General features: G+C 44.1%; 1 protein-coding gene across 1 annotated transcript in view; it reads left to right on the top strand.

Annotated features, from left to right (window-relative positions):
* The window catches only part of LOC123997784 (t-SNARE domain-containing protein 1-like), a 140,620-nt gene that overhangs the window by 26,141 nt on the left and 104,171 nt on the right, over positions 1 to 10,308 (top strand). Inside the window, exon 2 of the mRNA XM_046302336.1 lies at positions 8,541 to 8,653. Coding sequence (XP_046158292.1) covers positions 8,566 to 8,653 — 88 coding nt within the window. The 5' untranslated portion in view covers positions 8,541 to 8,565. The remainder of the gene's footprint in view (positions 1 to 8,540; positions 8,654 to 10,308) is intronic.

Here is a 10,308-nt window from a genome sequence, read left to right as displayed (position 1 = left end):
TTGGCAAAAAACACACACATTTCTTCACACAGGGTCGTGGGGTTAGACAGGGATGCAGCTTAAGCCCCACCCTCTTCAACATTTATATCAACGAATTGGCGCGGGCACTAGAAAAGTCTGCAGCACCCGGCCTCCCCCTGCTAGAATCCGAAGTCAAATGTCTGCTGTTTGCTGATGATCTGGTGCTTCTGTCACCAACCAAGGAGGGCCTACAGCAGCACCTAGATCTTATGCACAGATTCTGTCAGACCTGGGCCCTGACAGTAAATCTCAGTAAGACCAAAATAATGGTGTTCCAAAAAAGGTCCAGTCACCAGGACCACAAATTCAAATTCCATCTAGACACTGTTGCCCTAGAGCACACAAAAAACTATACATACCTTGGCCTAAACATCAGCGCCACAGGTAACTTCCACAAAGCTGTGAACGATCTGAGAGACAAGGCAAGAAGGGCATTCAATGCCATCAAAAGAAACATAAATTTCAACATACCAATTAGGATTTGGCTAAAAATACTTGAATCAGTCATAGAGCCCATTGCCCTTTATGGTTGTGAGGTCTGGGGTCCGCTCACCAACCAAGACTTCACAAAATGTGACAAACACCAAATTGAGACTCTGCACGCAGAATTCTGCAAAAATATCCTCCGTATACAATGTAAAACACCAAATAATGCATGCAGAGCAAAATTAGGCCGATACCCACTAATTATCAAAATCCAGAAAAGAGCCATTAAATTCTACAACCACCTAAAAGGAAGCGATTCACAAACCTTCCATAACAAAGCCATCACCTACAGAGAGATGAACCTGGAGAAGAGTCCCCTAAGCAAGCTGGTCCTGGGGCTCTGTTCACAAACACAAACACACCCTACAGAGCCCCAGGACAACAGCACAGTTAGACCCAACCAAATCATGAGAAAACAAAAAGATAATTACTTAACACATTGGAAAGAATTAACAAAAAAACAGAGCAAACTAGAATGCTATTTGGCCCTACACAGAGAGTACACAGCGGCAGAATACCTGACCACTGTGACTGACCCAAAATTAAGGAAAGCTTTTACTATGTACAGACTCAGTGAGCATAGCCTTGCTATTGAGAAAGGCCGCCGTAGGCAGACATGGCTCTCAAGAGAAGACAGGCTATGTGCTCACTGCCCACAAAATGAGGTGGAAACTGAGCTGCACTTCCTAACCTCCTGCCCAATGTATGACCATATTAGAGATACATATTTCCCCCAGATCACACAGATCCACAAAGAATTCGAAAACAAATCCAATTTTGAAAAACTCCCATATCTACTGCGTGAAATTCCACAGTGTGCCATCACAGCAGCAAGATTTGTGACCTGTTGCCACGAGAAAAGGGCAACCAGTGAAGAACAAACACCATTGTAAATACAACCCATATTTATGCTTATTTATTTTATCTTGTGTCCTTTAACTATTTGTACATTGTATATATATATATATATATATGTATATATATATATGTATATATATATATATATATATATATATATATATATATATATATATATATATATATATATATATATATATATATATATGTATATATATATATATATGTATATATATGTATATATATGTATGTATATATATATATATATATATATATATATATATATATATATATATATATATATATATATAATATGACATTTGTAATGTCTTTACTGTTTTGAAACTTCTGTATGTGTAATGTTTACTGTTCATTTTTGTTGTTTTTCACCTTATATATTCACTTTGTATGTTGTCTACCTCACTTGCTTTGGCAATGTTAACACATGTTTCCCATGCCAATAAAGCCCTTGAATTGAATTGAATTGAGTAGAGCATCTCCGAGTTGGGCATCTCCGGCGTGGCCCACGCTTGGATTGCGTCCTACCTGACAGGTCGCTCCTACCAGGTGGCGTGGCGCGAATCTGTCTCCTCACCATGCGCTCTCACCACTGGTGTCCCCCAGGGCTCTGTTCTAGGCCCTCTCCTATTCTCGCTATACACCAAGTCACTTGGCTCTGTCATAACCTCACATGGTCTCTCCTATCATTGCTATGCAGACGACACACAATTAATCTTCTCCTTTCCCCCTTCTGATGACCAGGTGGCGAATCGCATCTCTGCATGTCTGGCAGGCATATCAGTGTGGATGACGGATCACCACCTCAAGCTGAACTTCGGCAAGACGGAGCTGCTCTTCCTCCCGGGGAAGGACTGCCCGTTCCATGATCTCGCCATCACGGTTGACAACTCCATTGTGTCCTCCTCCCAGAGCGCTAAGAACCTTGGCGTGATCCTGGACAACACCCTGTCGTTCTCAACTAACATCAAGGCGGTGGCCCGTTCCTGTAGGTTCATGCTCTACAACATCCGCAGAGTACGACCCTGCCTCACACAGGAAGCGGCACAGGTCCTAATCCAGGCACTTGTCATCTCCCGTCTGGATTACTGCAACTCGCTGTTGGCTGGGCTCCCTGCCTGTGCCATTAAACCCCTACAACTCATCCAGAACGCCGCAGCCCGTCTGGTGTTCAACCTTCCCAAGTTCTCTCACGTCACCCCGCTCCTCCGCTCTCTCCACTGGCTTCCAGTTGAAGCTCGCATCCGCTACAAGACCATGGTGCTTGCCTACGGAGCTGTGAGGGGAACGGCACCTCAGTACCTCCAGGCTCTGATCAGGCCCTACACCCAAATAAGGGCACTGCGTTCATCCACCTCTGGCCTGCTCGCCTCCCTACCACTGAGGAAGTACAGTTCCCGCTCAGCCCAGTCAAAACTGTTCGCTGCTCTGGCTCCCCAATGGTGGAACAAACTCCCTCACGACGCCAGGACAGCGGAGTCAATCACCACCTTCCGGAGACACCTGAAACCCCACCTCTTTAAGGAATACCTAGGATAGGATAAAGTAATCCTTCTCACCCCCCTTAAAATATGTAGATGCACTATTGTAAAGTGGCTGTTCCACTGGATGTCATAAGGTGAATGCACCAATTTGTAAGTCGCTCTGGATAAGAGCGTCTGCTAAATGACTTAAATGTAAATGTAAATGTAGAGAAGACCCATCCATCACAATGTGAATCAGAATGTGTAAGATGACATCACTAGTTTACAGTCCAGACATCTCTTTGTCCGAGCTGGCTGGGTCTTGGGCTGATGAAGGGCAGAATCGCCTGCTGGGACAAGGACAAATAATAGTAGTTAGTATAAAGACAGCTAATATTCAGTGACCAGAGTCATTGGGGACAGTGGACAGTCTGATCCTATTATGTCAAGCTCAATGACAGATCATTTTTGAACTATTCCTCTTCTTATTTGTCCTTGTCGGTTTGAGTGTGTGTGTGTGTGTGTGTGTGTGTGTGTGTGTGTGTGTGTGTGTGTGTGTGTGTGTGTGTGTGTGTGTGTGTGTGTGTGTGTGTGTGTGTGTGTGTGTGTGTGTGTGTGTGTGTGTGTGTGTGTGTGTGTGTGTGTGTGTGTGTGTGTGTGTGGGTGTGAAATATATATATAAACTCAGCATACAAAGAAACGTCCTTTCACTATCAACTATTTTCAGCAAACTTTACAAGTGTGAATATTTGAATGAACATAAGATTCAACAACTGAGACATAAACTGAACAAGTTCCACACATATATGTATATATCTATATATGTATGTATGTATGTATGTATGTATGTATGTATGTATGTATGTATGTATGTATGTATGTATGTATGTATGTATGTATGTATGTATGTATGTATGTATGTATGTATGTATGTATGTATGTATGTATGTATGTATGTATGTATGTATGTATGTATGTATGTATGTATGTATGTACGTATGTACGTACGTATGTATATATAATGTGTATACAGTTGAAATGGGAAGTTTACATACAATTAGGTTGGAGTCATTAAAACTTGTTTTTCAACCACTCCACAGATTTCTTGTTAACAAACTATAGTTTTTGCAAGTCGGTTAGGACAACTACTTTGTGCATGACACAAGTAATTTTTCCAACAATTGTTAACAGACAGATTATTTCACTTATAATTCACTGTATCACAATTCCAGTGGGTCTGAAGATTACATACACTAAGTTGACTGTGCCTTTAAACAGCTTGGAAAATGACAGAAAATTATGTCATGGCTTTAGAAGCTTCTGATAGGCTAATTGACATCATTTGAGTCAATTGGAGGTGTACCTGTGGACGTATTTCATGGCCTACCTTCAAACTCAGTGCCTCTTTGCTTGACACCATGAGAAAATCAAAAGAAATCAGCCAAGATCTCAGGAAAAAAATGATAGGCCTCCACAAGTCTGGTTCATCCTTGGGAGCAAGTTCCAAATGCCTGAAGGTACCACGTTCATCTGTACAAACAATAGTACCTAAGTATAAACACCATTGGACTACGCAGCCGTCATACCGCTCAGGAAGGAGACGCATTCTGTCTCCTAGAGATCAATGTACTTTGGTGCTAAAAGTGCAAATCAATCCCAGAACAACAGCAAAGGACCTTGTGAAGATGCTGGAGGAAACAGGTACAAAAGTATCTATATCCACAGTAAAACCTGAAAGGCGGCTCAGCAAGGAAGAAGCCAGTGCTCCAAAACCGCCATAAAAAAGCCAGACTACGGTTTGCAAAGAATGTACTTTTTGGAAAAATGTCCTCTGGTCTGATGAAACAAAAATAGAACTGTTTGGCCGTAATGAGAATCGTTATGTTTGGAGGAAAAAGGGGTATGCTTGCAAGCCGAAGAACACCATCCCAACCGTGATGTATGGGGTGGTTGCATCATGTTGTGGGGGTGCTTTGCTGCAGGAGGGACTGGTGCACTTCACCAAATAGATTGGCGTCATCAGGAAGGGAAATTATATGGATACATTGAACATCTCAAGACATCAGTTAGGAAGTTAAAGCTGGTCGCAAATGGGTCTTCCAAATGGACAATAACCCAAGCAGACTTCCAAAGTTGTGGCAACGTGGCTTATGGACATGTCATGCACAAAGTAGATGTCCTAACTGACTTGCCAAAACTCTAGTTTGTTAACAAGAAGTTTGTAGAGTGGTTGAAAAACTAGTTTTAATGACTCCAACCTAAATGTATGTTATCTTCCGACTTCAACTACACATATCACATGTTCTTACATGACAAATGCACAAGCATTCATCAGGAAAGAATTTCAGTGTAATACTCAAAGGCTGACACACACACACACACACACACACACACACACACACACACACACACACACACACACACACACACACACACACACACACACACACAGAGCATTTGTGTCCAGCGTGCTGGGTAATTTCTGCTCAGTTGCCTTGCTCCCTATCGCTATGCTGAGCCTAGTTCTGCTCATAATGGCAGCTGTGAGAGGAGTTAGGGACTGATTCAGAATCACAGGAAGGGTTGAATGATGCTCTCTGTCAGGGTTGAGACAAGCCAGTCTGGCTGTCTGCCCTCCTACCAGGGCTGCATTTACTGGCACCATGGGTCCTACAATGTCTCACAGGGATGTACTGTAGCACACCTCCAACTCGCTCTCACACTGACCTGGCATGGAACGGCAAGCGGTACCGGAGCGCCAAGTCTCGGTCCAAAAGGCTTATTACCAGCTTCTACCCCCAAGCCATGACACTCCTCAACAGCTTATCAAATGGCTTCCCAGACTATTTGCAATGTCCCCCCCTCCCTCCTTTACACTGCTGCTACTCTCTGTGTATTATCTATGCATTGTCACTTTACCTCTTCCTACATGTACATATTACCTCAATTATCTCACGTAACCGGTGTCCCCGCACATTGACTCTGTACCAGTACCTCATCGCTACTGTTATTTTACTGCTGCTCTTATAGTTTGTTATTTTTCTATTATTCTTCTTTTCATTTTTTTTTTACTTATCTGTTTTGAACTTAACACTTATTTTTCTTAAAACTGCATTGTTGGTTAAGGGCTTGTAAGTAAGAATTTCACTGTAAGACGCATGTGACAAATACAATTTGATTTGATTTGAACACACTAGCATGCACACACACACATATTTCCCTAATAATCTCACAACTTTATGTAAGATGTGTAAATGACCCTAGACTTATCTCTCTCATAAAACAATTAATTTGTTTTCCGAGGGCTGTTTGATAAGCTCCCTGGCTCACTCTGCCTGAGCTGCAATTAGACGCTTCTTATGCCGACAAAATTAATAAAAGGAATATGGAGAGAGAGAGAGAATAGAACGAGAGAGAGTGAGAGAGAGGGTGAAAGATGGATGGAGAGGGGAGAGAGGGAGAGAGAAGAGAGAGAGAGAGACTCTCCCATCACCAGGGAACTCATGGCTGCTTTATTATTGATAGTGAAAAATATGTTATATCCTAATAATGTTCCCCCACATTTGATTAAATTTTTATTTGCCTATTGTCTAGTCCTGTAGATTTACTGTAGTAGTACTACGCAATCTCAAGTCGAACCCCATGTCTATAGAGGACCACCAGCCTCAGAGACAAGATGGGGAGTGATGTATCAGTCAGGACACTCTCTGCTCAGCCAATTACAGAGCTCTATTGTGAGTCAGAGACCAGGGCGAGTGTTGATGACATCACCAGGCCAGGCAGAGAGGGAGAGGCTGGGTGAAGGCCAGGGGTGCATGGGTATAGCTGGTGCAGGGACCAGGAACACTAAGGCAATGAGTAATGACAGTGGGATCCACTCATTGTGTTACTACACCATGCAGTCCTCTCCTCTGCTCAGACCTCACTCTTCACAAGGGTGACTGGCCAAACTATGAGAGACACATATAGGATCCGTATGTGTGTGTGGTTTTGTGTATGCGCGTGTGCGTGTGTTTGTTTCTGTGTGTGTCCACATGTGTGTGTTTGAGCATGTGTGTGTGTGTGTTGTGTTTCTGTGTGTGGTATACACACATACAAGTGTGTGTATGTATATTGTGTGTATGTATTCCTATATAGAATGTGGGAGAAGAAAAGAGAACGTGTCTAAGAAAGCACGTATTGAGACACGCAATGCCTATGCACACATCAGAAGGCTGGAGCACCAGGCACTACAGTGACTAGTGACTGGTCTGAGATTCAAAAGGAGCAGAGAGAGATCGTTTATTGGCTGCCAAAAGTAATTCATCTTGCTGCTTTCCAGTAAATCTGATCCTCTGTCTCTCACTGAAGATGGGACTGAATCCCACCTTCTCCTCTCCCTCTCTCCTTCTACCCCTCTCTCCATGTCCTCTCACTCTCTTTCTCCTCTCCCTCCCTCCTTCTACCCCTCTCTCCATCTCCTCTCCCTCTCTCCTTCTACCCCTCTCTCCATGTCCTCTCGCTCTCTTTCTCCTCTCCCTCCCTCCTTCTACCCCTCTCTCCATGTCCTCTCGCTCTCTCTCTCCTCTCCCTCCCTACTTCTACCCCCATCTCCATGTCCCCTCTCTCCATCTCCTCTCCTTCTTTCCTTCTACCCCTCTCTCCATGTCCTCTCTCTCTCCATCTCCTCTCACTCTCCTTCTACCCCTCTTTCCATGTCCTCTTGCTCTCTCTCCTCTCCCTCCCTCCTTCTACCCCTCTCTCCATGTCCTCTCTCTCTCCATCTCCTCTCCCTCTTTCCTTCTACCCCTCTCTCCATGTCCTCTCTCTATCCCTCTTCTCTCATTTATCCTTCTGTCATTCTCCTTCTCCTCTCTCTCTCTCTCTCTCTCTCTCTCTCTCTCTCTCTCTCTCTCTCTCTCTCTCTCTCTCTCTCTCTCTCTCTCTCTGTCCTCTCTCTCTCTCATCTCTCTCTATCTCTCTCTCTCTCTGCTTCCCCTCTGTCTGTTCCTTTGCCACCCTTATGAGACGGTCATGAATGCCAGTGTTCACATACCCAGACCCGGGTGCCAGACAACACCAGACTAGCTTCAAAACCACAAAAGGGCAGCTGGACAATGACATTAGAACACAATTACAAGCCTACTTATTTCAATGCCTGCTATTCACAGAGGGCTGAATGTCTTACAGGACAGCTTATGAAATCATGATACCATGTGACCTTTGGTTGTGATGCTGGTAGACACAGGGCTTCATAGATGTCATGTGTCTTGGATGGAAAACACATTCACTATGCATTCTTTAACCTTTTCAGTGATGTTTTGCACACCTCCATATAGATGGGGAGGCTGAGTCATGATGCATAATGTCACTGTGGAATCGGGGATTCAGTTCATACACACACTTATATTTATGTACACATATTTTCCCCTGATGGTTCCTGGAATCCACCAACCAGGAATATTGAATACTCAGATCCATATAGTATATCCACCAATCTGACTGATGTTGTTGTGTTCTCTCTGTTCCAGACAGACCCAAAACAGCCAGGACAGGATGTCTTATGGATCCATATAGTATATCCTCCAATCTGACTGATGTTGTTGTGTTCTCTCTGTTCCAGACAGACCCAAAACAGCCAGGACAGGATGTCTTATGGATCCATATAGTATATCCTCCATTCTGACTGATGTTGTTGTGTTCTCTCTGTTCCAGACAGACCCAAAACCACCAGGACAGGATGTCTTATGGATCCATCGATGGAGGCTCCTTTGGAGGCAGCCGAAACCCCTTCGGAGGCCCCAAGAGGCAGGGCTACCAACCAGTAGGTAAAGACAAACATTCACTTCCAGGATTTCATACTAACTTGAGCACCACATTTTCACCCTAACTGAAACAAACTATTTAAATGACCCTCAGTACAGTATTGAAAACAAGACTGAGTTTGTCAAAGTGACGTCAATCTGCCGCAGGGCTTGGAGGCTGACTATGGATGGATGGACAACACTACCACCCCTTGACCCCCTGAGGAGAGGCAATCATAGGGTTCACTACTGTGGAATAGACGGCTGTGTGTGTGTGTGTGTGTGTGTGTGTGTGTGTGTGTGTGTGTGTGTGTGTGTGTGTGTGTGTGTGTGTGTGTGTGTGTGTGTGTGTGTGTGTGTGTGTGTGTGTGTGTGTGTGTGTGTGTGTGTGTGTGTGTGTGTGTGTGTGTGTGTGTGTGTGTGTGTGTGGAATGGACTGTGAATTAAGCGGTCATACTGTATGAGGTCTCTGCAGAGAAATCAAGAAAAGGGGGAGGCAGGACATAAAGTGTTCAGAAAGTGATAATGCTATTGCTATATGCTCCCTTGAATATCCGTGCATTGGTTTGGAGGGAATATGCACTGGGTTGTAGGGAATATGCACTGGTTTGGAGGGAATATGCACTGGTTTGGAGGGAATATCCACTCTACAGCTCACAAGAGATATCCTATATCAAAGGAGTGTTATCGTGTTAATGACCTGAAGCAGATTTGCAGTGTGGTGTCAGGAACTTGGAGAGTGTTAGGGGTCAAGGGTCAGTCATGCAGTTATAAAGCGGTGGTTGCCAGCATCACTGCTTTACTCCATGACCTTTCACCTTTCCTACATTAGCCTTGTAATAGGGCCAGATTAAGGCAGGCCTCCAAAATGTATGTGTGATGTATATTGTTCACTACCCTCCGTGTGTGTTTGTGTGTTCGTCTGTGAATGTGCGCATGTATGTGCCTCTTTCTTTTTAACAGTGATCACAGCTGACACTCCAGTAAGAGTTGATGGTACAAGGTATGAATTAGGGTGTTCAGATACCCAGAGAAGTAAGATGAATTTGACCGAAACATACAAAAATCAAACAAGCTCTTTTGTTTCTTAACTCCTGCATACTGTAAAATTGGGAGAAATAAATATTCACATTCACTCAGTGACAGTCTCCCCCCTGTCTCCCCCTCCTCTCTGTCTCTCTCTTTATTACTCTCCCATCTCCCCCCACTCTCTCTCTCTCTTTCCCCCTATTCTATCTGTCCCCCTGCCACTCTCTCTAGCTTTCCCCTATCTCTCTCTCTCTTTACCCTTCTCCCTTCCTTCCTTTCTCCCTTCCTTCCTTCCTTCTTTTCTCTCTCTAGCTTTCCCCTATCTCTCTCTCTCTTTACCCTTCTCCCTTCCTTCCTTCCTTTCTCCCTTCCTTCCTTCCTTCCTTCCTTCCTTCCTCTCTCTAGCTTTCCCCTATCTCTCTCTCTCTTTACCCTTCTCCCTTCCTTCCTTCCTTTCTCCCTTCCTTCCTTCCTTCCTTCCTCTCTCTAGCTTTCCCATATCTCTCTCTCTATTTACCCTTCTCCCTTCCTTCCTTCCTTTCTCCCGTCCTTCCTTCCTTCCTTCCTTCCTTCCTTCCTTCCTTCCTTCCTCTCTCTTTCTTTCCCCATCTCTCTCTCTCTCTCTCTCTTTCTTTCACCATCTCTCTCTC

Source organism: Oncorhynchus gorbuscha, linkage group LG15 (assembly GCF_021184085.1).
Source record: "Oncorhynchus gorbuscha isolate QuinsamMale2020 ecotype Even-year linkage group LG15, OgorEven_v1.0, whole genome shotgun sequence".
NCBI classification, from domain to species: domain Eukaryota; kingdom Metazoa; phylum Chordata; class Actinopteri; order Salmoniformes; family Salmonidae; genus Oncorhynchus; species Oncorhynchus gorbuscha.
This window is presented reverse-complemented; position numbering and strand designations above follow the sequence as displayed.